This window comes from Corythoichthys intestinalis, chromosome 19, assembly GCF_030265065.1.
Source record: "Corythoichthys intestinalis isolate RoL2023-P3 chromosome 19, ASM3026506v1, whole genome shotgun sequence".
In the NCBI taxonomy this organism is placed as follows: domain Eukaryota; kingdom Metazoa; phylum Chordata; class Actinopteri; order Syngnathiformes; family Syngnathidae; genus Corythoichthys; species Corythoichthys intestinalis.
This window is the reverse complement of record NC_080413.1, coordinates 26,927,252-26,954,409: the sequence shown is the minus strand read 5'-3', so window position 1 is coordinate 26,954,409 and position 27,158 is coordinate 26,927,252. Positions and strand designations below refer to the sequence as shown.

At 40.9% G+C, this 27,158-nt stretch overlaps 1 protein-coding gene across 7 annotated transcripts in view; it reads left to right on the top strand.

Annotated features, from left to right (window-relative positions):
• LOC130907760 (nesprin-2) overlaps positions 1-27,158 on the top strand; it is a 128,718-nt gene that overhangs the window by 21,414 nt on the left and 80,146 nt on the right. For 5 of the 7 annotated variants that reach the window (XM_057823187.1, XM_057823184.1, XM_057823182.1 and 2 more), the window contains 23 exons: positions 280-542; positions 615-765; positions 3,798-3,941; positions 4,038-4,169; positions 4,277-4,459; positions 5,471-5,608; positions 5,784-5,969; positions 7,278-7,400; positions 7,554-7,736; positions 10,911-10,976; positions 19,804-19,899; positions 20,199-20,273; positions 20,596-20,997; positions 21,096-21,175; positions 21,266-21,404; positions 21,480-21,566; positions 21,790-21,939; positions 22,021-22,221; positions 23,684-23,776; positions 25,363-25,545; positions 25,639-25,809; positions 26,403-26,540; positions 26,954-27,153. In XM_057823187.1, coding sequence (XP_057679170.1) covers positions 280-542; positions 615-765; positions 3,798-3,941; positions 4,038-4,169; positions 4,277-4,459; positions 5,471-5,608; positions 5,784-5,969; positions 7,278-7,400; positions 7,554-7,736; positions 10,911-10,976; positions 19,804-19,899; positions 20,199-20,273; positions 20,596-20,997; positions 21,096-21,175; positions 21,266-21,404; positions 21,480-21,566; positions 21,790-21,939; positions 22,021-22,221; positions 23,684-23,776; positions 25,363-25,545; positions 25,639-25,809; positions 26,403-26,540; positions 26,954-27,153 — 3,584 coding nt within the window. The remainder of the gene's footprint in view (positions 1-279; positions 543-614; positions 766-3,797; positions 3,942-4,037; positions 4,170-4,276; positions 4,460-5,470; positions 5,609-5,783; positions 5,970-7,277; positions 7,401-7,553; positions 7,737-10,910; positions 10,977-19,803; positions 19,900-20,198; positions 20,274-20,595; positions 20,998-21,095; positions 21,176-21,265; positions 21,405-21,479; positions 21,567-21,789; positions 21,940-22,020; positions 22,222-23,683; positions 23,777-25,362; positions 25,546-25,638; positions 25,810-26,402; positions 26,541-26,953; positions 27,154-27,158) is intronic. The other 2 variants (XM_057823183.1, XM_057823186.1) reach the window with 2 other exon arrangements.

Sequence of the window (27,158 nt, the reverse complement as noted above, 5' to 3'; positions counted from 1 at the left end):
AAGGATAGATCTGATTTTATATTCAGGCTTACATTCGCCGTACATAAGAACATCCCTGTGTTAATAATTGAAGCCTGTGATCTTTATTCGAATACATTTAGGCGTACTTTTTGATTTACACAAATTAGCTCATTTCCTATTTGGCCAATTTACCACCTGTAACAAATTGAAATGAAAACATAACATTTGTCCCTTTTGTATGAATTGAGGAATCAATTGAATGTTTTTTTTCTCTCTTTTGAATAAAAATAGATTAACAGCATGCAAATTTTCCTTTAGGTGGAGCAGTGCCGCAACTCCTTGGCCATACTTCAGACTAAAGTTCCTGACTCCTTGACTGTAATTTTGACACAAGACGAGCTCCAGAGGCTTGTTTCCCAGGCAGAGATGCAGCAGGTCGGTCTGGAACAAGAACAGCAGACTTTAGCATCCCTGGAACACTGTTTAGAGCATGCGTTGGGTTGGACTACATCCAAAGATCCCAGCAGTCTGCCAGGGCCATTTGGTGTAACACTTGTGAAGATTCAAGAAAATATCAAATGGTTTGTTATGTTTAGGAAAACCCTGATATTACCTTCGAACCAAACATACTAAAAAATATATTTTCTCTGCAGTTTGAAAGAAAGAAATCTCCATGTGATAGCTGTTGCCCATATGGAGGAGAGGCAAAGACATCAGTTTGAAGAGAGGATAGGAGAGGTTGAGAAGAGCATGATCACTATTCTTCCCATGTTGGATAACGACATGAATTCATCGCAACACCAGGTAAACTAAAAAAAATGTTTGAGGTGTTAAAACTGTTTCATTTCACTGTCACAGTATTCACAGGACATCTTGATGACCAATTACAGCCTGCCATTCTGTCAGCCGGTGACATTCTGCCAGCCAGACATGTTTCGCCAATTCGCGATCTTTTACCAATGAAATACAATTTTTTTTTTTTTTTACAAGACTTTGTCTTGTCAAAGATTCTAAAAAAAGAGCTGTTACCGTGCCAGAATTACTGAATATATTTCTCACCAATACATAGTACCAGTGTGCTTGCCATTGGGTCTGTAAACATGATGTGCAACACTTAAAAAAATTATTCTAGTGAAGTACTGCGTTTTGAGTATTTGTCTAGATGAGAAGTGGAAATATTACATGTAATGCTACATTATGCAAATTCATTTCCATTGCTTATTTTCAGAGGTGGGTAGTAATGCGTTACATGTATTCCGTTACATTTACTTGAGTAACTTTTTGGGAAAAAGGAACGTCTAAGAGTAGTTTTACTAAGTCATACTTTTTACTTTTACTTGAGTAGATTTGTGAAAAAAAAAAACCCTACTCTTACTCTGCTACTTTGGCTACTCAAGAGTTGTTACATTTTTCCTCTTTATTGTACATATTAGATTTGTTTTTGTTTTTTGCCAGTGATGCCATTGCCAAGAGTAGAGCTATTAATTTCACCAGTGAGACATCGCAACACTAATCACATGACTCCTTTGCACCAATCAGACGCAAGCTTACCATTCTATGATCACGCCAGTCTGTTCAATCACTTGGCGTCTTTAAAGCACCGTAAAAATGAAGTATTTGACATGGGCTAGGTTCATACTACAGGTCTTAATGCACAAATCCAATTGTCCATCCATAATCCATATGTGTTTTTTTGGCGTGCCCGTTCAGACTGCCTTTGTCCATTGAGACCGTTCAAGCATCACGCATGCGCACTAATTCGCAGTCCGAGATGCGCTACGCAAAGAGACCCGCATGCGCAGAAGCATCAAAACAAATTACACATGCTAGCTGTATGTCATTCCAGAGGGATCATATTTTGATTTCCAAAAAGAGGACACAAATAACAGACATTAATAATCCCCGTTTAGTCTTATATTCAAAGTAGGGCTGTCAAACGATTAAAATTTTTAATCGAGTTAATTACAGCTTAAAAATTTATTAATTGTAATTAATCGCAATTAATCGCAATTCAAACCATCTATAAAATATGCCATATTTTTCTGTAAATTATACATATATTCTGTAAAATAAATTGTTGGAATGGAAAGATAAGACACAAGATGGATATATACATTCAACATACGGTACATAAGGACTGTATTTGTTTATTATAACAATAAATCAACAAGATGACATTAACATTATTAACATTCTGTTAAAGCGATCCATGGATAGAAAGACTTGTAGTTCTTAAAAGATAAATGTTTGTACAAGTTATAGAAATTTTATATTACAACCCCTCTTAATGTTTTCATTTTAATAAAATTTGTAAAATTTTCAATCAAGAAATAAACTAGTAGCCCGCCATTGTTGATGTCAATAATTACTTACACAATGCTCATGGGTGCTGAAGCCTATAAAATCAGTCGCACCCAAGTGCCAGCAGAGGGCGGCAAAACTCAAAACACAATTAACAAGTGGGCATTTCACTTTTTCACATTTAAATTTGTCTGAGCGGGACATGTGCGATAATTGCGTCAAATATTTTAACGTGTTTAATTAAAAATTACCGCCCATTAACGCGATAATTTTGACAGCCCTAATTCAAAGTTTATATGGACTGATAGAACGCATACACGCACACACATGAGCCTTGATGTGTGTGCGTGAAATGACGTGGGTGCGTCAGTTTGCCCCGACTCGGCCATGTGTGCAGTAATGAAATATTGCTCATTTGGCGCACAGAATGAAAATCGAAAATTGTAAGGCTTATTCTTTTCTTCATTTTGTTTCTTTATAACTGTGGTCAAGCCTAAAAGCTGAGTTCAAGCTAGGTGCTAATGCCTACATGGCTGCAGTCCTCCGTGCCTCTTGCTCTTTGCTGACATAATTGCTACATGAATTCCAATTTGGGAGTTTTGACAGTGAAGACTGCCAGTCACGTTCTGAAATAATGTGGCCCAGATCGGATTTGAACCACATACGAAAGTGACTCAGATCGGATTTGAAATGGTCCACTTCTATGCGACTAGTCCCGTTCAGACCGTCAAGTTAATGCCTGACTCGAGTCGGAAAAACACGAAAAAATCGGATTCGTGCATTAAGACCTGTAGTATGAACCTCGCCATAGAGCGCTGCCTTCAACATGACTCGAAAGCCCATATTTAAACCTCTCTCCCAGTTTTTATTTGGCACTGATTGACCATAGACAACCAGAGATATGATCCTTTTAATTTCATATTAGTAACTATGAAGGAACTACAGTATTTACTATTCAAACTGTGAAGTATTTTCTCCACTAGAGGGCACTCATGCTCTTTGGATGAATAATGCTTCATTACTGGTTTTCCTTTCTCTCTTTAATACTTTTAAAAAAATATTTCTATGGCTTAATGTGGTCATGTAATGGGTTATTGTACAGTATCATTATAACAACAATTCCTATAGATAAGTTTGTGCTGAGAGAAAAAAAATACCATTGTTTAAAAACAAAAAACAAAATAAATCAAACAAAATTAAGCATTTACTCATAATGTTACTCCTTACTTGAGTATTCTTTTCACTGGATACTTTATTACTTGTACTTGAGTACATTTTTTTGGATGATTACTTTTACTTGTGTAATATTATTTTGAAGTAACACTACTCTTACTTGAGTGAAATTTTTGGCTACTCTACCCACCTCTGGTTATTTTATGTATCGCTATATAAGCTGCTTTAAAAAAAAAATGATAATAAAACAAAACTGGACTTCCATTGTTGGATAAAAAAATGCTTGCAAAAATTCAATTTAGATCACTATCTTTATGATTATTATTTCTTTTCTCTTTACTCCTTTATCGTCACACTGAAAGGAGCTAACAAAAGATTTGACCAACCAGCGGGTTGAGCTAAAGAGTATCCTGGTAAGTCTGCAGGAGAAATACACTGATATTCCACCTGATTTTGGAAAGCGAATACAAAAACTTGAAGAGTCTGTGGAGGAAGCTGAGAAGAAGGTAGTGTATTTAAGACAATCCTCAACCACGTTATAATTTCCTTACCAAATGTTTTACAGTATTTGTGTGTGCATTTACATTATGGCCTTCCCGCAGCTGATTAAACAGAGTGAGATGATTCGGAAATTGGCTTGTCAAGTGACAGAGTTGATTTCTGGCCTGGAGCAAGTTAAAATATCTTTGGGGCAAAAGAGCACTACTCTCCTTGAGGCCCAATCTGCTCTCAAAGTAAGGAAATGATGTGTCATGTCATATTTGCATTTGCCTCATTGAGTAAAGCAGAACTACAGTGCAGGAAACTTAACGTATCAATCAAATGATTTTCTTTTTTCCAGCATGTGTGGGACAGGTTAGACTCTTGCCACAGTCGCTTGATGCTCCTGGAGAATGACGTGCAGGATCTTGTAGAAGAAAAATCCGACCAAGCTCACCTATTCATGGACCAACTGACACGTCCAATGCAACTTTACCAAGAAGCTGTGCAGATGGCCGAGCACCGCACTGCTTTCCTCAACAAGGTAAGGCAAAAAAAAATATTGTTATTCTTTTTTCAAATCGTATGTCTGTCCATCCGTTCATCCATCAGTCTTTTGGTCTTGGAAGAACTTTTACCGTAATTTTCGGACTATAAGGCGCACCTGACTATAAGCCACATTTGACCCGAAAACAGCATTTGTTCATAGATAAACCGCAATGGACTATAAGCTGCAGCGGTCCTCACTGTATTATGGGATATTTACACCAAAATATATTAACCGGTAACACTTTTTTTGACAGCGGCATGGTAAGACCAAATGAACCACCATGACTCTTTGGACCAATTGGCTGCAAAGCTTCATTGCTTCAAAAAGCTTAATTTAGCCATCATTGCTCCCTTAGTGGAGACAGTCAACCTCTTCTGCCACCTACTGTCAACACTGTGGTTGTGCAACATGCCTCCTAGCATGCATTGCAGCGCTACAGATGTAAATAACAACCAAATTCATGTTTCCAGTAGGTTCATTAATTGCCAATTATGGTATTTGGTAAGACTTTATTTGACAGTGGTGCCATAAGACTGTCATAAGACAATAGTAATTATGACATGACACTGTCGTGAGCATCAATGAATGCTTATGACAGATGTCATTCAGTGTCATCCGGCAGATGGTATCACTTTTGAATGGATGTAAACGATCCTAGCTGGACATAAATAGAGTAAGTGACATAATTTGCTGGATGATTGCTGCCCCCGCGACCCGACCCGGATTAAGCAGCAGGTGATTAATGGATGGCACTGTCATAACACCTGTCATTACATGACATCTGTTATAAGCATTCAGTAACGCCCATGATAGTGTCATAATTATGACCTTAAGACAGTCTTATGACGCCGCTGTCAAATAAAGTGCTATGTATTAACCCAAATAAATCAACAAATAAGCCGCACTGGACTATAAGCCGCAGAATTCAAAATGAGGGGAAAAAGTAGCGGCTTATAGTCCGAGAAATACGGTAATTGTAGGTAATGCAATTTTGTGTCTCTTTAGATACCTGCCTTTCTTCAAGAGTTTGAAGACCTGCTTTCCAGTGCCAACTGTTGGTTTGATGAAGCTCAGGCATGGCTGAATACTCCGTGCTCTTTCCCAACATCAAAAGGCCTCCATAGTCATGCAAGGTCCCTGCAGGTTAGTGGCTAAAAACAATTGGAATATCACAAGGGCACTTTTGGTTGGTGTCACTCTGCACTAACGCAATTTAGGGGCAACTTGACAACTAAATAGACAAGCCTTTTCAATGCGTATCTCAAACTCTTTTTCAATGTGTATCTCTAAAAAATGTTTATTCCATCCATGTTTCCAGCTGGTCCTCGATGACTCAACAAGAATTAGGAGCATGCTGAAGGATTTTAGGCCTGTGTTGGCTGAGATTTCCACTGTATGTGATCTCAGTGCACAGGAGATGAAGATGGAGATTACAGACCAACAGGTGGAAAAGATGCAAAAGTGCATTTGCGAGCTAATGGAGCAACTTAAACAGGCTGTTGAGGTGCTGTATGTTTTTAAATCTAACACATTAAAAGCCGCATTATTTTTTGGAATGGTGGGAAGTTTTTCACTTGGAGCCCTTCTTTTAGGAATTTATCCATTTTTCGTGTAAACAAAAGCATTGAGACATGTGAGTGACAGGTGTTGTTGACAACTCAACCAACAATGAGTGCTGTCTGGGCTCAGATTTGGAATGGATTTGGAAGACTACATTTACATTTAGAGGTGTAACCAACATGTAACCCATATGCTTTCTATGGGTGATGAGCACAAAATTGTGGACCTGAGAGAAAATGGAAAATCAAATGAAAATGAGGCTTATAAGTTTTGTGACTGATGCAGATGTTAATGCCAGGGGTGCTAGAAGTCACTCACAGCAGGGGGAGCTGAGGATCTTTTTTAGTTTTTCCCATCCAAAAACAGTGGTTTCACAAGCTCGCGCGTTCCTCCATACGAGGCGTGCACAATGGAAGTACACACGCATGCTGGATAGTTTATGTACTACTAATAGGCTACTACAAAGACAGCGTTCTATTTCACCTAGAGTGTGTGTTTGAGTTTTTGTATTGGAAATAAAGGCTCCTGTGTACAAACAATAATATGGCTACAATGCACACATGTCTAACCTATTTGAAGACCGAAAAGGACAATCATCTTCATTTTTGACCTCAAATTGAGTTTTAGAAAATGTCGCTGTTTTTGTGAAGAAAAAAAATGCCAGTTTGTTTTTGTGTCATGTTAACACCTCCTCTGGCAACAATTTACTTTTCTGTTCCCATAGCGCCTTATGTATCGTGACCCGGTAGCAAGCAAGGTGTCAGGTGGTGTTATTAGCAAAAAAAAACAAAACTTTTTCAACATATATACTGTATTTAATCCCCAAAGTTAAATACGCTATTGTTTCAATATGTTTAATGAATTTATTTATTTTTATCACACAAAAAAAAAAGAATCTACCAAATCTTTTTCCCCTTCCCAACACCAGGGGGTGCTGCAGCACCTCAGCACCCCATTTCCCGTGCCACTGTTAATAGCTGAAAATGATTTTATTTACTGTATGCCTTATGATGCCATAAGAATTGTTTTAATTCTGCTGCAAAAAATAAATAAATGCAAGAATAGACCTCTCTGACAATACCAAGAGTCAAAAAAGACACACAAAAACAAAGTTATCACCAGTAATTTTGATTATACAGTATTTAATGGGGATTTCAGTAACAATTTGATATGATCAGTTTCCATGGTACATACAATTGACTACTGACATACAGGCCAAAACAGTCAAGTTTTTCATCTATACATTTTCTAGGTAGTGGACACCATGGAAAATGAGTTGCAGGCCTTTGAGGAGAATATCCCCAAAATCAGAACTATTTTATCTTCTATGAATAACTCCAGCATCACAACATTAGAGCACCTTCAAAACCAAAAGGTAAAATAAGGTTTATTAAAATATAATTTAAAAATGTTCAAAGGCTTTTAAACAAACGAAACATACAGCTACCGCTAATTAAATGTAATCCTGTCCATTTAAACCCAAACATGACCGTTTGACTTTGCTTTTCTTCCCCCTTGACTTTTAAAGGTGATCTTGGACAATGTCCACTCCATGCAGAATACATTAGCAGACATGGAGCACTACAAAGAAGATTTATCCCTCCCACAGGAAACAAAGGAGAGTCTTCTGGTGTTCTCCCGAATAAAAGTTCTCCTACAGGTGCTGAACGATTTGGAACATCTCACCCGGCAACAAACCATTCTTTTGGAGGTAAAGCACGCTATGTTACACTTCAATAAAACCCTGGACAGTAGCTTTAACAGCTAACAATGATAGGAACATGAACGTGCTGACATTATCTAAGACCAAGCAAAATTTGACTAGCACCAAATTTAGGTGCAATAGAGGTAGGTAGAGAAGCCAAAAATTCTATCCATGGATAGAAAGACTTGTAATTCTTAAAGGATAAATGTGAGTTTGTATATTGTGACTAAATATTGCCATCTAGTGTATTTGTTGAGCTTTCAGTAATTGATACTGTAGCGACTTAACTGTTCTGCCCAAATGCATGATGGGAAGTGGTGCAACCATAACTGTGTGTGGTGGCTGCAAATGCTATATCTTCTCTGCGTTGGGTACACTACAGGGTGTTAAGAAAAAGATCAACTCCTGTCAATCTTCCCCACGTCACTTCCCACAATATTTATAGTCGCTGTGGGAGAGATGATGAAGCTTTTGCCAATTAAAAGCACGGCCCCAATGAATGCTTGTATCTACTCCACTTACTTGACACTGCCTCTTGTCTCTGTATATACAGTAAGTAAAAACGGCGCCATTGTAGGCTGTTTGCGGCAATGCGTTAATGAGTCGTACCGCGAATGCGTTAATTGCGATAAATATTTTCACGTGATTAATTAGAAAAAAATAATTACAGCCCGTTAACGCGATAAATTTGACAGCCCTACATTTAAAAAAACAAAATAAATGCATTCATTTGGGATGAAATGCATAACTGATGCTTCAACAATCTAACAATACACTGGCAAGCGGGGTGGCCAGTGGGGTGGCCAACCAATTTATAGGGGTGGCCGTGGCCACCCCCTGGTGGCGCCACTGGTTGAGAGACGCAAAGGCCAACCCCTTATCATGGCGAAACGAGCGGGCAGCGATACATTCACTCACCATGCCAAAGTAAAAAAGAAATGCGGTTCATATAAGATGGAGTGGCTGTCGGAGCATGTGCAAATAGACGAACAAGCGGTGAAACTGATATTTGCCACGAAGCCAAAGTACCAAGTGAGTTTTCAGAGGGAAAAATGCAGACTGAATGGAAGTTTGGCTACCTCAAGTGTCATATTCAGCAGAAAAGTCATTTGAAAGCTGTTGAAAATTACGAAGACTCAAGATGGGATAGGCAATTGGTACATTATTGCGGGAGAATGCAAAAAGACCGACAGAAGAGAAACAAGCTGTCCCACGAAACAAAATTTGACCCAGAGTAAGTTGAAGTTCTCATTGACGATATTTTACTTGCCATCGAAATGAATGCGTCAATGGTGTCAGTTCAACAAATCCGCAATCACATGGCAAAGTATGTAAGTATACCAGAAAACTGGCGAAGTAAAAACTATGCCTTTGAATTTGTAAACTCAATAAATGAGATAGTGGAGAATGAGACTATGTGCAGTGTTAAAAATGCACCCTGGCATACACCGATAATAGATGAGAGCACTGTCATATCAGTACACCAAATGCTAGTCCTATATGTTAAGATGTGAAAAATAAGGTACAATTTAATTCAGATTGGTGTGTATTCTAGTGACATTTATAAAGATATTTTAATTATGGATATTAATCATTAAATGCTCTTAATACTAGATAATTTAAGGGCAGTAGAAATGTTAATAGGCGTGAAAAGGTGTGATACTGGTATGTGGCCGCCATGTACCGTATTTTTCGGACTATAAATCGCAGTTTTTTTTCATAGTTTGGCAGAGGGTGCGACTTATACTCTGGAGCGACTTATACTGTATGTGAACTTATTCACACATTATTAAATCATTGTTGCTAGTTAGCATGTTCTTTATGCTATAGTTATCTGAATAACTCTAAATAGCTATGTTACATTAACATACCAGGCATGTTCTCAGTTCGTTGTTTATGAGTCATGTAATGTTAGCATACCGTACACTTCTTCAGCCTTTTGTTCTCTATTGTATTTTTACTCTAAATTGCCTTTCAAAATGACATGTCTGTTCTTGGTGGTGGATTCTACCAAATAAATTTCCCCCAAAAATGCGACTTATACGCCAGTGCGACATATATGTTTTTACCTTTTAAATGCGCATTTTTTGGCTGGTGCGACTTATATTCCCAAAAAATACGGTACACATCTGATGTTGCTCACCATGGGCCGCAGTGTGCTCAGGGAGCTGGTGTGTTTGCTCAGACACATAAAAAATTAGAGGGAACATTGGTTGTGAGTAACTGCTTACAATGTCTGATTTTTAAACAAATAATGTAATAGAATTATTTTTTTCTCTGCCCAACTTCGTCTATATGAACTGTTGTTATTATTAAACTGTACCCAGTGGTCCCCAACCTTTTTTGCAACACGGACCGGTGTGATATGGGCCTTTTTTGTTCACGTACACAGCCAATAGCTGGGATGCTATAGGTATGCAAACACTCCAGTAATGGCGGCCAAACACTAGAGGGCGACATACACAAATCTCTACTCGGATTAGTCAAAAGGCACAGGCCAGATTGCGTTCATTAACAAATTATGTATTATATCTTTGCATAATGGTAGCAACTGACTGCTACCGGTCCCCGGCCTGGCGGTTGGGTATCCCTGCTGAGTTGCTGAGCCTATTACATGACCGTATTATGCCAAAAAGATGACACATAAATTATCAAATTTCGACCAGAACGCTATGACTCATTACCCATCCAAAGAGCATGAGTGCCCTCTAGTGGAGAAAAAACATTGTTACCTCTGAATGGTATAATGGAGTCATGTGTTTATTGTTGTTTATCTCATTGGTGAAACAAGTAGCGCGACTGTCGGCATTTCTGGCAAAAATAAAGTCAATATGTAGAATAAAGAGGAAAAATGTAACAACTCTAGTGTAGCCCAAGGTAGCGGGGTAAGAGTAGTGTTTATTCTTCACAAATCTACTCAAGAAGAAGTAAAAATCTAAAAATCTACTCTAAGAAGTAATTTTTCGCAAAAAGTTACTCAAGTAAATGTAGCGTTACTACCCAACTCCGCTGAAAATCTCAAATATTTTGTCAACTCCTTCTCACCAACAAATGGGGGGGAATACATTACATAATTATAAGGGAGGTACAAATAAATCTCTTTGTGACTTTGATGCTCTAGTGTACAGTAGTACTAATGATGTGAGTTTACTATGTGAGCATGTCCATTTTTTTTTAAAGGATAAGCGTGACAGGACCTGTGCTGATGTGTCCCACTTGGATGGAGATAGAAGATACTTGGTCCAGGTAACAATGATTAAACACATTTGTCCAACAATTCAATATCAAATTGAACCCTTTGTATAATTCATTTCTTTGTCTTTGAGATAAATTGGCTATTCCTAACTACTTCCACTGATCTGTTGTTCATTTGAGTGGCACAATGACCCAAGTTATTCCGGCTTCCTTCCACTTTTTTAAGAGCTTTGTTCTTGGTTGAACTTGAATTTCGCTGTAGGTTTGAATGGTTGTTTGTCCATACATTTTCCCCGCGAATGTCTATTTTTTCCCCTGCCATTGTTTGGCAACAAGTTTACGGTGTAGCTAGGATAGGCTACAACTCACTGATTACTGGTCAATGTTCACTTCACTAACAGCGGAAATATTGTCTTCACAGAACTTTAGCTAATTGGATTTTTCTTTATTCCCAGACAATTGTTTTAGGTTGTTTTAATTACCTGACATGTTTTGGCGAACACTTCCGCCTTCATCAGAGAGTCACTGGTGTTGTGGTATGACACGTCTTTATCAGCTGATGGATGAAGGCGTGACTCACCTGTCAGAATGACAGGTGAGTCACGCCCTCTGCTGACCATTCACTCAAGGATCAGGGAGGCCACAAGCGGGGCCTGAGGACCATCAACAGGAGTGAGGGGGCTTGAATGCACTCTACTAACTGGACCTGGAAGAGCGAATGGTCAGCAGAGGGCGTCACTCACCTGTCAATTTGACAGGTGAGTCACGCCTTCATCCATCAGCTGATACAGACATGTCACACCAACACCAGTGACTCTCTGATGAAGGCGGAAGTGTTCGCCGAAACATGTCAGGTAATTAAACAACCTAAAACAATTGTCTGGGATAAAAGAAAAATTCAACTACCCGTAATTTTCGGACTTTAAGCCGCTACTTTGCGGCTTATTTGTTGATTTTTTTTTGTGTGTGTGTTAATAGGTAACACTATATTTGACAGGGGCTTCATAAGACTGCCACAAGACTACAACTTATTTACTTATTCACATATTTCTTTCTACCACTATCATGGGCATTAATGAATGCTTATGGCAGATGTCATTAAGTGTCATTCGTCAAATTATGTCAAAAACTTCATTTATGTCCAGCTCGGATCTTTTACATCTATTCAAAAGTGAGATAATTTGCCAGATGTCACAAAATTCAATCTGTCATAAGCATTCATTAATGCTCATCGCAGTGTCATGTCGTAATTATGATGGTCTTATGACAGTCTTATGGGGCCACTGTCAAATGTATTCCCTATAATACCATAACTAGCAATTAATGAAACAACTGGAACAGTAACTGAAGAAATATTTAGCACAGAACATGAATTTTGATTGTTATTTACATCTGTAGCGCTGCAATGCATGCTAGGAGGCATGTTAAACGACAACAGTGATGACAGGTGGCAACAGAGGTTGACTGTCTCTCCCAAGGGAGCAGTGATGGCCAAAATAAGCTTCTTGAAGCAATGAAGCTTTGCAGCCAATTGGTTCAAAGCTTCATAGTGGTTCAATTGGTCTTATGACAGTCTTATGATGCCGCCGTCAAATAAAGTGTTCCCGGTTAACATCTTTTGGTGTAAATATCCCACAATGAGGACAGCTGCGGCTTATAGTGCAGTATGGCTTATCTATGAACAAATGCCTTTTTCCTGTCAAATTTGGTGGGTGGCGTCTTATAATCAGGTGCGCTTAATAGTCCAGAAATGAATCTATGATAAGTGTAGAAAAAATGAACTCAGTACAACTACTTCACAGAGCGTTGTACATAAGATGATGCTATTGAACATTACACACTGGACTGTATTTACCAAATGAGTGGCATTGGGTAAAATCCTCCGACCACCAAAACCATATTTTTTTTAATTAACCAGAATAATGCTTGCATTAATATTGCATCCCCAATAGCAATACATTTTCAACAGTTTATATTGATAAATTATTTGTAAAAATAACAGACCAATAGGGGGGACTGGATAATTTGACTTTTTTTTTTTTTTTGGTTGTTGTTTTTTTTAAGTTTAGACAAAGGAAATTTGGACCAACGGCAGTTAAATACAGTAGGTGTTTCTAAATATATAATAACATTTGAGATGTTAATATGGCAGAAACTACATGGTCATGTCATATTTGTGTGTGTTCTCAGTTCTTTTTTCTTTATGCAGCACCTGATTGAGCCAGATTGGCGGGGTAACACGACACACCTGTGCTTCATTAGGAAAGCTCAGTATTTAAGGAAGCCTGTCACCATCTGCAAGTGTCGGACTATTGCTTGCTATTTGCCTTGCTTACCGCCTGTGTGTTCATCGTCATCCTTCAAGTTTCCCGACGTTCTACGGTCGTATTCTGGTTTGGTTAGCTTTACTTTAGTGCTCTTTTGGACTTTGTAGTTAGACTCTTGTACTCTGTTATATTCATGCATTTTAGCGTGCTCTCTTAGTTGTACTTGTTAAACTCGCGTTTGTTAGCGTGCCCTTAGTTGTACTTGTTAAACTCGCGTTTGTTAGCGTGCCCTTAGTTGTACTTGTTAAACTCGCGTTTGTTAGCGTGCTTCCTTTGTTGTACTTGTTAAACTCGCGTTTGTTAGCGTGCTCCTTTTGTTGTACTTATTAAATACAAACATTTACTCTACTGATCTCCTGGTCTGTGTTTTTGGATCCACATTAACGGCTTGCCGTTCCTAACAGAATAGTCCGACCATGGATCCCACAGACTCGGAGAGTATTCGCCATGCACTTGCCGGTCATGGCCATACGATCAGTAAGCATGAACAATTATTAAATGAACTTGTGAACGTGACCACCGCATTAACCACTAGAATAGAAAATATGGCCCCACCTGCACGGACCGGTGGTGTAGGTAACGCTGCCGCGGCGCCCGATCACTCCACCCCGTCTCCGGTTGTTCCACCGGCTTCTTTTCGGGAGCCGGTGTTGCCACATCCCCATCGTTATGAGGGAAAACCTGGCGCTTGCCAACAATTTTTGCACCAGTGCTCTCTTGTATTTGATCAACAGCCATATACGTTTGCAAGTGACAGGTCCCGTGTAGCGTATACTATGAGTCTCCTCGCCGGTAAAGCGGCCACTTGGGCAATGGCGGTGAGCAACGCTAATCCCGCGATCCGTCAATCGTTCGAGATTTTTAAAACTGAGTTTGTGAGGGTTTTTCATCACCCGGTTAGGGGCAGGGAGGCAGGCAGCCGCCTGCTGGATTTTTTTCAGGGCGATCTTAGCGTGGCGGACTACTCCATTCAATTTCGCATTTTGGCCGTGGAGTGCGGTTTTGGCGAAGCTGCGCTGTGTGGAATTTTTCGGCGGGGGTTGTCTTCTGCGGTGAAAGACGAATTGGCGGCCCGGGAGGATTCTTCGGGCTTGGAGGACCTGATTTCTTTGTCCGTAAAATTGGACAATCGGCTGAAGGAGCGTGAGAGGGAACGAGCCTTGGAGCAGCGGGGACGTCAGGGGTCGTCGTCATCGTGGAACGGCCCAGCTGGGGTCCGTGCTGAGGGCTTCATCGAATCGCCATCTGCCTCTACGCCGACGCGGAGTCCGGCCCTGACGGGGGAGGAGCCAATGCAACTCGGCGGCGGTCGTCTTCCTGCGGAGGAGCGGCGGAGACGGATGAGGGCAGGCTTGTGTCTTTACTGTGGCTTGCCGGGGCACCACATCTCCACCTGTGACGCGATTCCTTCACGTCGTCCTGGATCTTCGGCTCCTGAGGTTCCTCTCGCCCGAGGGGGGCCCAGGTTCGTACGTGATGGCAATCAGTCAAATGATTTGCCTCGCAACGAGTTGAAAGAACTAAAACAAACTCTAAGTGAAATGAGACTGCAATTGCCGGGAGAAGTTTCGCATGGTGGGGTTAATTTTAGGTTCACTGCCTTAATAGATTCGGGGGCAGATGACTGTTTCATGGACCAGAGTGTTGTTGATGCGCTTAAATGTCCATTAATAAGACTCTCTTCTCCCAAAAGGGTTTTAGATCTCGATGGGCGACCCCTGGCGGACGTAAGGTTTATAACGCCCCCGCTTAAAACCAAGTTGTCCGGGAATCATTTTGAGGTCCGTAGTTTTTTGATTATGCCATGCAAATCGGCTCCGGTTGTGCTAGGGCTCTCCTGGCTAAAAGTGCATAACCCTAATATTGACTGGGCTAAGACACAAGTAGTGACTTGGAGTTCCTTCTGCTACGCGCACTGTTTACGCTCGGCGTGCCTACTTCCTGATCAAGCCCAAACTGTTCCCGAGCCTGTTAATTTGGTAAATGTGCCTGCCGAATACCATGATCTCCAACACGTTTTTAGTATAGACCAGGCTAAGACCCTGCCCCCGCACCGTCCTTACGATTGCGCCATTGACTTGCAGCCCAATGCCCCTCTGCCTAGCTCGAGATTATACAAAGTCTCTAAACCTGAGCAGGAGGCTATGAAAGAATATATAACCTCTTCCTTGGCAACTGGCCTAATTCGCCCTTCGTCTTCACCATTGGGAGCAGGGTTTTTCTTCGTTGGTAAAAAAGATGGGGGTCTTCGGCCGTGCGTCGACTACCAGGGCCTTAACGAGATTACTGTTAAAAATAAATATCCACTGCCATTGTTAGATTCGGCCTTCGCACCGTTAAAATCAGCCACCATATATACTAAATTAGACTTACGCAGCGCTTACATTTGGTTAGGATTCGGGATGGAGATGAGTGGAAAACCGCTTTCAAAACCCCGCTCGGACATTTTGAATACCTGGTCATGCCTTTTGGTCTGACTAATGCACCTGCCGTTTTCCAGAGCCTCATAAATGATGTGCTTCGTGACATGCTAAATATCTTTTGTTTTGTTTATTTAGATGACATTTTAATATTTTCAAGAAGCTTGCAGGAACACCGCCAACACGTCCGCATGGTCCTGCAAAGACTTCTGGAAAATAGGTTGTTAAGGCCGAGAAGTGCGAGTTTCACCGGGGGTCAATGCAGTTTCTTGGTTTTATCGTAGAAAAAGGGCAACTACGGCCTGACCCAGCCAAAATTCAGGCAGTGGCAGAGTGGCCAACCCCCACTTCACGTAAGCAGCTACAAAGATTCCTCGGGTTTGCTAATTTTTACAGGCGTTTTATCCGGAACTATAGTATGAGGGCCGAGCCCCTTACCAGGCTGACCTCTAATAAACGCCCATTTGTGTGGTCCTCGGTGGCGGAGGCCGCTTTTGTAAGTCTAAAAAGGGCATTCACTAGCTCTCCTGTCCTTGTTCACGCTGACTCAGATCTTCCTTTTGTGGTCGAGGTTGACGCGTCGAGTTCCGGAGTGGGGGCCATCCTATCCCAGAGGTCTGCAGTCGACCAGAGATTGCACCCCTGCGCCTTCTACTCTCGCCGCCTCACCCCCGCAGAGGCAAATTATGATGTCGGCAACAGGGAGCTGCTCGCTATAGTCCAGGCTTTGCAGGAATGGAGGCACTGGTTGGAGGGGACGGAGGTGCCGTTCCAGATACTCACCGACCATAAGAACTTGGAGTACCTTCGGGCTGCCAAGCGCCTCAACTCACGCCAGGCCCGTTGGGCGCTGTTCCTGACGCGTTTCAACTACGTGATTACTTACCGTCCAGGATCACGCAACGGGAAACCGGATGCCTTGTCGAGGATTCATGAACCAGTGGAGGAGAGGCCTTCAGAGGAGCCTGTTGTTCCTGAGAACCTGATCATCGGCGCACTACGATGGGAGGTCGAGCGGCTTGTGGAAGACTCTCTACGAGGTGTTAGGGTGCCCGGAGGCTGCCCTGCTGACAAACTTTTTGTTCCAGAAGCTCGGCGTGCGGGAGTGCTGAAGTGGGGGCACACCTCAAAGTTCGCCTGCCATCCGGGTGTGTCCCGCACGTTCTTCCTAATTTCCCAGAGGTTTTGGTGGCCAGGTATGCGAAAGGACGTCATGGACTACATTTCAGCTTGTTCCATCTGCGCTCGGGGCAAATCAGTCCATCAAGCTCCAGCGGGACTTCTGCGCCCATTGCCTGTTCCATCTCGCCCCTGGTCCCATGTTGCACTCGACTTTATCACTGGCCTTCCACGCTCAAGGGGATATTCCGTCATCTTGACAGTGATTGATCGGTTCTCAAAGATGGCGCACTTCGTCGCTCTCCCAAAGTTGCCTTCAGCTCTGGAGACCGCTGACCTGCTGGTAACGCACGTTTTTCGACCCCATGGCATTCCGTCTGACCTGGTTTCTGACAGGGGACCCCAGTTTGTGTCTCGTGTTTGGAGAGCGTTCTGCAAGGCCTTGGGGGCCACGTCAAGTATGTCTTCTGGCTACCACCCACAGTCCAACGGGCAGACAGAACGGGTCAACCAAGAGCTGGAGGCTGCCCTCCGTTGCGTTTGCCAACTGCATCCGGCCTCTTGGTCTTCACACCTGCCTTGGGTGGAATACGCCCACAATACCCTCGTTTGCTCAGCCACTGGGAGGTCACCTTTTATGACTGCATACGGGTTCCAACCGCCACTGTTCCCTTCTCAAGAAGCCGACGTCGTCGTACCGTCCGTCCAAGTGCACCTGCGGAGGGCCCATAGAGTCTGGAGGGACGCAAGGGCAGCACTAGTCCGCACTGCGGCCCGCAACCGCCTGATTGCTGACCGCCGCAGAAGACCCGCTCCGGTCTATCGTCCGGGCCAGATGGTCTGGTTGTCAACGCGGGATTTGCACCTTGCTGGGACTTCCAAGAAGTTGGGCCCTAGGTTCGTGGGCCCTTTTGCTGTGGACTCTGTGGTGAACCCCGTAGCGGTCAGGCTCAAGCTTCCCAGTTCAATGAAGATCCACCCGGTCTTCCACGTGTCTCTGCTCAAGCCGGTCTCCACCTGCCCCCTGAACCCTCCGCCAGTGCCTCCGCCTGCCCCTCGCGTGGTTGACGGTGGGCCGGTGTATACGGTGCGTTCTATTCTCGATTCTAGGAGGCGGGGTAGGGGGGTGCAGTACCTGGTCGACTGGGAAGGTTATGGCCCAGAGGAGCGCCAATGGGTCCCCCGCTCCTGGATCCTCGATCCGTCGCTGCTGCGGGATTTCCACTCCCTTCATCCCACGAAACCAGGTGGTCCGCCAGGGGGCGTCCGTTGAGGGGGGGGTTCTGTCATATTTGTGTGTGTTCTCAGTTCTTTTTTCTTTATGCAGCACCTGATTGAGCCAGATTGGCGGGGTAACACGACACACCTGTGCTTGATTAGGAAAGCTCAGTATTTAAGGAAGCCTGTCACCATCTGCAAGTGTCGGACTATTGCTTGCTATTTGCCTTGCTTACCGCCTGTGTGTTCATCGTCATCCTTCAAGTTTCCCGACGTTCTACGGTCGTATTCTGGTTTGGTTAGCTTTACTTTAGTGCTCTTTTGGACTTTGTAGTTAGACTCTTGTACTCTGTTATATTCATGCATTTTAGCGTGCTCTCTTAGTTGTACTTGTTAAACTCGCGTTTGTTAGCGTGCCCTTAGTTGTACTTGTTAAACTCGCGTTTGTTAGCGTGCCCTTAGTTGTACTTGTTAAACTCGCGTTTGTTAGCGTGCTTCCTTTGTTGTACTTGTTAAACTCGCGTTTGTTAGCGTGCTCCTTTTGTTGTACTTGTTAAACTCGCGTTTGTTAGCGTGCTTCCTTTGTTGTACTTGTTAAACTCGCGTTTGTTAGCGTGCTCCTTTTGTTGTACTTATTAAATACAAACATTTACTCTACTGATCTCCTGGTCTGTGTTTTTGGATCCACATTAACGGCTTGCCGTTCCTAACAGGTCAAGGTTATTCATTAATACATTTTCCAAGCCGTCTATCCTAACAAGGTTTACCGTCAAATTTGAATGCTAGACCATAGACTTCATAATATAGTTACGGGACATGTGATGCGGGGCCGATTAATAGAGGGCCTATCTTTGTCAAAGCTGACCGAGTGGAAACGCAGACAAAGAGCTTGTTACGTTGAAAATTCTTGTGAATAAATGCTTAAATCCCTGAATTCTTTATAGGTATGGATGTAAAACAGTCTCTATTCTTGGTTAAAAGCAGAAAAAAACGGTCAGTTAGCATTTATTTTATGTAAATATGTTGAAAGTGCTGCTAGTCTTTAAGCCACTGTGGCACCGCCTTATCACCACAAAGAGCTTTTTACGTTGAAAATTCTTGTGAATAAATGCTTAAATCCCTGAATTCATTATAGATATGGACATGAAACGGTCTCGATTCTTGCTTTAAAGCAAAAAAAAAAAAAAAAAAACGGGCAGTTAGCATTTATTTTCCGTAAATATTGCCAATTATGACGCCAATGCGGTTAATTTCTCCCATTGATTTTTTTCACAATGTTTCAAAATGCATGCATGGCACGAAAAGAATAATATTGTCCTTGAATCCTTGAACAAATTACTCCTGAGATAATCCTTGCTATTCATATGTGGTACAGCTTTCATACTTTTTTTCAACCTAAATCCGGCGTTGGTTCGCTGCATGTGTTTGAGAATAACTGCGACCGACTTCGACCGACTGAAGGAGAGTGTGGGACAGCCCTGTACTTGAAGGCGTGGCGCAGTGTCCGGGGAAGTGTCCCGTCAATATTTTTATGAAGTCTATGGATAAATTCTAACATATTTATTTCATAGCTGATTTTGATGCGCTCTGCAGGCCAGCTGCGTGCCAATTGCATGCTTTAGTCATCATAAAAACATTACATCAAAGGAAGAGGGTGTGGATCATAGCAGTTTATTATCTGAAAATTACACTTACAATACAATTACATGAAACAGTATGTTTTAATTAAGCTTTCCACACTAAAAATAAACAATCAAATAATCCCATTTACTTTGCCATTGCCCCTCAAACTAGGAGGCTTTTGAAGAGTCTAATTCGGAAGATGGTCTAGATGAAGATGAGAGCTGTCACTCGTCCTCCTCTGACACACTAACATGCAGTATTCCTGAGGTAACAGATGCTTTCATTTGGGTTTTATTCCAAAACATCTTTAAAGTATTCCTCACAAACTGAAAATGATCACTACATTTTGAAATTGAACCCAAAAATCTTTCTAATATTCCTAATAATCCTTCCTCTCTCCTGGTTGACATTTTTTTTTCACATACATTGTTTTAATATTCATAATTCTTGTTTTTTCTACTTATTTGGGAATTAATATTGTACAGTACGTGTTGATATCAGGCTCTGAGTGGTCTAATTCTCCTGTCACAAGCAGCTGTTGAAGACTCATACGTTTCATTTGTTAGGACCCAGAGGATACGCTCGATGCTTCAGAGGTGCAAAGTAAAATGACTGATATGGAGGGACAGTCTGACGACAAGGTAAATAATCCTTTGACTGCGTACATAATGGTTGTTAAGTCATACAACACGAAATGATGTTGCAAAATATACCTCCGCATAGTATTTTGTTTTATGGGGAATAGTCTGGCCACATACTACGTATATGTGGAAAATCTGCTGTGTTTAAAGAAATATTTTTGCATCATGTTAAAAGAAATAAAATAAATAAACTTCATTTTAATTTAATACTGCATCGATTGCCATGATAACCCCAGATTTCCTAGATTTGTTGTCAATATTTTTGGTGCCATTTCAGAATATTTCCTTAATATCCTAAACTGACTTGCTGTATTTTTTTCAGGTCTTGGAGACTGTGTCTGCCAAAGTCTCTGCCCAGACAGATTCTGAAGTGGAAACAAGTTTAAATAATACTGAGTTATCTGGTCTTCATTCCAAGATGTTAGAGCAAGAAATTCCTCAATGTGGATTAATAAATCCAGAAACAAGACTGGATGCGGAAACTGATAGTAGTGAAGTACATGGACTCAAAATTATGGCACCTGACTCTTTAATAATTGGCACTATTTCTGGCAATGAAGACTTTGCATCAGTTGTGGCCTCAGAAAAAAATTCTACACTTCAAATTTCTGACATGTGTCCCCCAAACACCAATATAATGTTAAATCAGCCTGCAGTGCATCTCATTAACTCTGTTACTCTAGTCACGGCCACAAGGCAATCCACTGCTACATATTCAAGTCAAGTAAGTGGTTAAAAATGTATTATCTGAAATTGTTTTGGAAGTTGATACATTACCATTCAAACAAGCTTTTTTTCTTAACTTTATTCTGTAAATTAAAGGTACAAAGTGGACTGACAAACAATGATTGCACGGAGGGAAAACAACAAAATGACTACAGTCCCTCAGTGGTTTCTAGCATGTAAAATCTCATCCATTATACAAATACCGTACATTCTGAAATACTGTATATCAAATGCTGCAGTGCATTAATCCATCATCTCCATTTAAGATTGGTGGGGCCCAGCAAAGATTGCACGGACCAGCAACAGTGGAGCCAGCTTCACCTCAAAGTATCTCAGAAGTTGGAGACGCTACAAAATTTTCAACAGGAGCATCAAAATCTGATTACTTATGACAAGGTTGCAAAGGTTGACTTTTATTTTAAATGCAGCCCAGTATAAGGTGAAAATCATCACTCTTTTGATAACTACATTTCTATTCAGGTTCCAGAAGGAGAAATTGTGTCAACCGGGTCAGTTTCAGTTGTTCTCCAGCATGCAAATGAATCCATGACAATGCTGAGTAAAATAGTAAGTGCACGAGCATTAAAGTCAGATTCTCATACAGTGTACACAAGATGAAATTGATATATACACATTTAGTCTTTTCAAGTGTATCTGTTAGGGCTTACTTTGTACAATAGATATTTTGTTCGGTGTACTTTATCTAATTTAACAGTATGTCCTCGTCACACAATGAGAACCATTGCTTTTCACTTTAACAATGTAGTAATGACAATGTATTGATTCTTAGGTAAGTTCTCCAGATGATCCAGACCTTAAAGAACAGCTATTAGTGATGACACAGCAAGTTCTTAAATCCTTGGATGCTTTAACAGACTTTCTGTCAATTCCTGGAGGTCTTGGGGACAAACAGAACCAGCTAAGGATATTACAGCATGAAGTGAATAACAATGCGTCTCAATAATTTTGAAGGTCTCAACCACAGCTTCCCTAAATGACTCCATCTTCAATCCTTTTGTAGTGTATATCATTTGAGCTGGTGAGGATGGTTGGTCTGCTGCATGATGTGGAGTCAAAGATCAGACCTATACTTCAGAATGATGAACCGGATGCTTTTAAGTGTTTAACATTCCTGCAGAAAAGTTTGAAAACTGTCCAGTTGATCATCACTTCTTTCAGTAATCCCTCCTCTGACCCTCTGGATATTAAAAGCCAACATCAGGTAGAAAATGCCTTACAGATTTCGATTGTTTTTGACTGTATTTTAAGCAGAGTTATTTTCATCAGCTGTTTAAATTTATGTCATAGTCTTTTGGACGATAATACATATTAGTCTTAGTCATATTTTAGTCATCTCAAAGTTTGTTTGTCTCGGTCTAGTTTTTCTTGACAAAAATTCAAGACAAATTTCATCTAGTTTCAGTCGACGTTTACTGAAAATGTTTTTGTCAAAAAAAAAAAAAAAAAATTATATATATATATATATATATATATATATATATATATATATATATATATAAAATAAAGGTTTCCAACTATTTCGAATGAACATTGATAGAGGAGCACATATTGTAGCGTCTACAAAGACAACAACAACTTGGTGATTATACACACTCAGCAGGAAAACAGTACATTATTTTCAATTAAATACACTACCGTTCAAAAGTTGGGGTCACTATGACCCCAAACTTTTGAAGCGCAGTGTATCAAATGGGATTTTTCATTATGTACACTCTGGTTCAAACTTTTGAACAGTCGTGTATACCCAAAAAATTGTCCGAGAGTTTAAGAGGACGCGAATGCTATGCTAACGCTACCAGTTATATTTAGTGTGTGATGATAACTCAGCACAGACTTTAAAAGGCTAAAACAATATTGCATATTCTCTCTGGCCAAGAAAACTAATCTTACCGTGTGTGCAAGCCTGAATTGAGACTGGAGATGACATACTGGTGAGTTGGGAATTAAGGGTGCGCAGCAGATAATGAGTGACATAACCAGACGCTGCTACATACAAGCTAACTACAGATAAAATGTCACACATTGTGAACAACTGCCGGAGACTATTGCGCATTTTCATCTCGTCAGACGAAAAATGGCATTCGTCTCGTATGTTTTAGTCTCCCAAAACAGGTTTTTACCTCATTATTTTCTTGTCATCATCATGAAAAAAGTCTTCGTTGATGAAATATTTTTGGTATCATTGACGAAAACAACACTGATTTTAATTGGTTGTGACCTTTTACAGATAATTACCAACTGCATTGCCCAATAATTGAATATTTTAAAACTGTATTTCATCGTTGGTAAATTATCTGTCAAATGCGATATTGCAAAAGATTATATTTTTTAAAATGTATTACCAAGAAGTTTAACACTTATTAGACTGCTGATTGAATTGTTTAGTTGCAGTTAGTGAAATAATGTAACTGAAAATTCTAAGTTTGAAATACTGCCAAATACTTCTAATGTAACTGAAAATTCTAAATTTGAAACGTTGCCAAATATTTCTGTTTACACAATATCTTTGTTTTTGAAAAGTTTTGTGATACATGTCTTAATTATTATTATTTGTATTTAGACATATGACTTGAAATCCAAATGAGCATAGAGCAAGTGCTTACAAAATCTATATAAATACTGAAAAAACACTATATACAATAAACACCACTTTTTCCACTCAGGAACTATTCTCCAACCAGCTTTGTTTTATGGGGGAGATTCAGTTGGGGCATCATGAAATAATCCCATGTCAAAAGGAAGCTTCCATGCTGGAGGTAATATTATATGATTGTTGTGTGGTTTTGTTGAAGTATCATGTCACATTTGCTAATGTATGTATTTAACATTCTAACAGAATAGATTGTGTGATATGTTGCAACTTCTGTATTACAGTGGGGAGAACAAGTATTTGATACACTGCCAATGTCTCCCACTTGAAAATATTAGCGAAGCCTGTAATTGTCAACATGGATAAACCTCAACCATGAGAGACTGAATGTGGAAAAAAAAACAGAAAATCACATTGTATGATTTTTAAAGAATTTATTTGCAAATCATGGTGGAAAATAAGTATTTGGTCAATACCAAAAGTTAATCTCAATACTTTGTTATGTACCCTTTGTTGGCAATAACGGTGGCCAAACGTTTCCCGTAACTCCTCACAAGCTTTTCACACACTGCTGCTGGTATTTTTGGCCCATTTCTCCATGCAGATATCCTCTAGAGCAGTGATGTTTTGGGGCTGTCGTTTGGCAACACGGACTTTAAAATTCCTCCACAGATTTTCTATGGGGTTGAGATCTGGAGACTGGCTAGGTCACTCCAGGACCTTAAAATGCTTCTTACGAAGCCACTCCTTTGTTGCCCTGGCTGTGTGTTTGGGAACATTGTCATGCTGAAAGACCCAGCCACGTCTCATCTTCAATGTCCTTGCTGATGGAAGGAGATTTTCACTCAAAATCTCTCGATACATGGCCCCATTCATTCTTTCCTTTACACAAATCAGTCGTCCTGGTCCCTTTGCAGAAAAACAGCCCCAAAGCATGATGTTTCCACTCCAATGCTTCACAGTGGGTATGGTGCAATTCAGTATTCTTTTTCCTCCAAACACGAGAACCTGTGTTTCTACCAAAAAGTTCTGTTTTGGTTTCAACTAACCATAACACATTCTCCCAGTCCTCTTCTGGATCATCCAAATGCTCTCTAGCGAACCGCAGACGGGCCTGGACGTGTACTTTCTTTAGCAGGGGGACACGTCTGGCAGTGCAGGATTTGAGTCCCTGGCGGCGCATTGTGTTACTGATAGTAGCATTTGTTACTGTGGTCCCAGCTCTCCGTAGGTCATCACTAGGTCACCCCGCATGGTTCTGGGATTTTTGCTCCCCATTCTTATCATTTTGACGCCACGGGGTGAGGAGGGAGTTGAAAGTCCGTGTTGCCCAACGACAGCCCCAAAACATCACTGTTCTAGAGGAGATCTGCATGGAGGAATGGGCGAAAATACCAGCAACAGTGTGTGAAAATCTTGTGAAGAGTTACGGAAAACGTTTGGGCTCCGTTATTGCCAACAAAGCGTACATAACAAAGTATTGAGATGAACTTTTGGTATTGACGAAATAATTATTGTCCACCATGATTTGCAAATAATTTCTTTAAACATCAAACAATGTGGTTTTCTGTTTTTTTTTTCTTCTCCACATTCTGTCTCTCATGGTTGAGGTTTACCCATGTTGACAATTAAAGGCCTCTCTAATATTTTCAAGTGGGAGAACTTGCACAATTAGTGGTTGACTAAATACTTATTTGCCCCACTGTAGGTGTGTGTTTTTAAAATAAAATGAGCTTATCTTTATCTCACCAGTGTTTGCTCGGAAGACATGAAAGAGAGAGTTCAGTAGAAAAGGCCATGTTACAGAGAGCAACTGGGTCCTTACTTCATGGGATAAGTAGCCTACTGGATCTTGGTGAGCAATCCATGGCTGAGAGGCAGGCTAGACCTGTTCAAAACATCACCCAATTACACAGTGGTCTCCATAGGGACGAGGTATTTGTGTCCTTCATTAGAAATGTAACATTGTTTCACAGTTGACTGATTAAACTATAGTGATAGTATTCCATTAAAATGTATTTTATCCAGAAGTTCCAGCAAGTACTTGGAGCTCACCTGACATTTATACAACATCTATTCCATCGAAAGCAAGAGGTACTCCAAGCTCAAGAAGATGAGCAAGCACAGCTGGATGTTCGGGGCAAAGCCTTGCTACAACAGATGCTACAACAGGAAGTGGCATCACAATATACACTCCAGGTCTGTTATTTTCTAAGAATATGTAATATACATGTAACATCACACATCGTGAAGAAGCTGGACTTGGAACATAGCCGGCAGCCAAGGATGCCCTTGAATTAAATTTTATGTGGATATCAGTAAATTTACATCATCCTCTCGTATCTAATTAACTGTTCATTAAGTGTTCATGGGTCGACAATGTAAGTGGCCCAGTGGCCCTGACGTACTTTCAAAACCGTCAGGGCCGCAGACCCGCCTCCTCCTGGAGCTCCCAAGAAAAAAAAAAGTTTTTGGGGTGTGTGTTTGTTTCCCAAAAACATTAAAATATGTGTAAGTGGTCAGTGTAGTCGATTTGGGTTTAATCATGTTTCTGGTTGGGTTATTTTTTTGCACTGTTTTGCTACACTTTTCATTAAATCTACCGCAAAAAAAATGTTATTCGAACAAATTGTTCTTTTTCGTGATTATTGGGATCAATAACTGACGTGTTGACCTGGGCCAGTGGTTTTGATAGCGGGGCCAGTGAACTTCAAGTTTCCTTATTTTCTACCCCTCATGTTAATTAGTTGTTAATTTTATTAGCTCTCAAAACAAATGTTTACTTCCTGCAGGAGTGGACCCGCTGGGAGGATAATAGCAGTCGATTTGGTAGACTGCTAGACAACCTTGAAGTCTGTGTCAGTAGATCTGAAGCAGAGGGGGAGGATGAAGAAGAGTCCCACATACAGCAACGTCTACATACTTGTCAGGTAAGTGAGCACCTATTACATTTAAGATGGCTATGCTGTGGTAGAAGGATGACATGATCAGCGTGCCAACTTAAAAATGAGGACTGGATTTTAACAACAGGACAGAAATGACTCAAGCAAACTGTTCACACACTAAAGTTGATTCAAATGCCAACTAATTATGTTATTGATGTATTTTGTCCACATAAGTGAATTTCATAGTGCTGGTTTGAACTGTTTGTTTTTCTAATGGTTTAAATCTATGGTAGTTTAAAAATTACAGTGATACTGTAAAATTTACAAAATTATTTCCACTGCTGCCTTGCCGTCCTGCAGTTTTATGATCAACTCAACAGTTGGCCTAAGTATTTATTTTAATGCTGATCGGTAAAAGCTGTTGGCTAAGATCGCTGTTGATTCTCTTTCTCATTCAGCAAACTTTGGTCGAAATGGAAGTGAGCAGAGCTGCCCTGGGACTGCTTGTAGATCAAACATGTGGTTTGCAGACAGATCCTACGTTTGCAACTTCAGTCAAACAGGCAGGTGGTGCTCTAGAGTTGCGATGGCGACGCCTTCGCAGCCGCGTGGAAGAGAAGGTTCAGCACTGGAGTGACATCTGGGAAAGATGGGTCAGGTGGG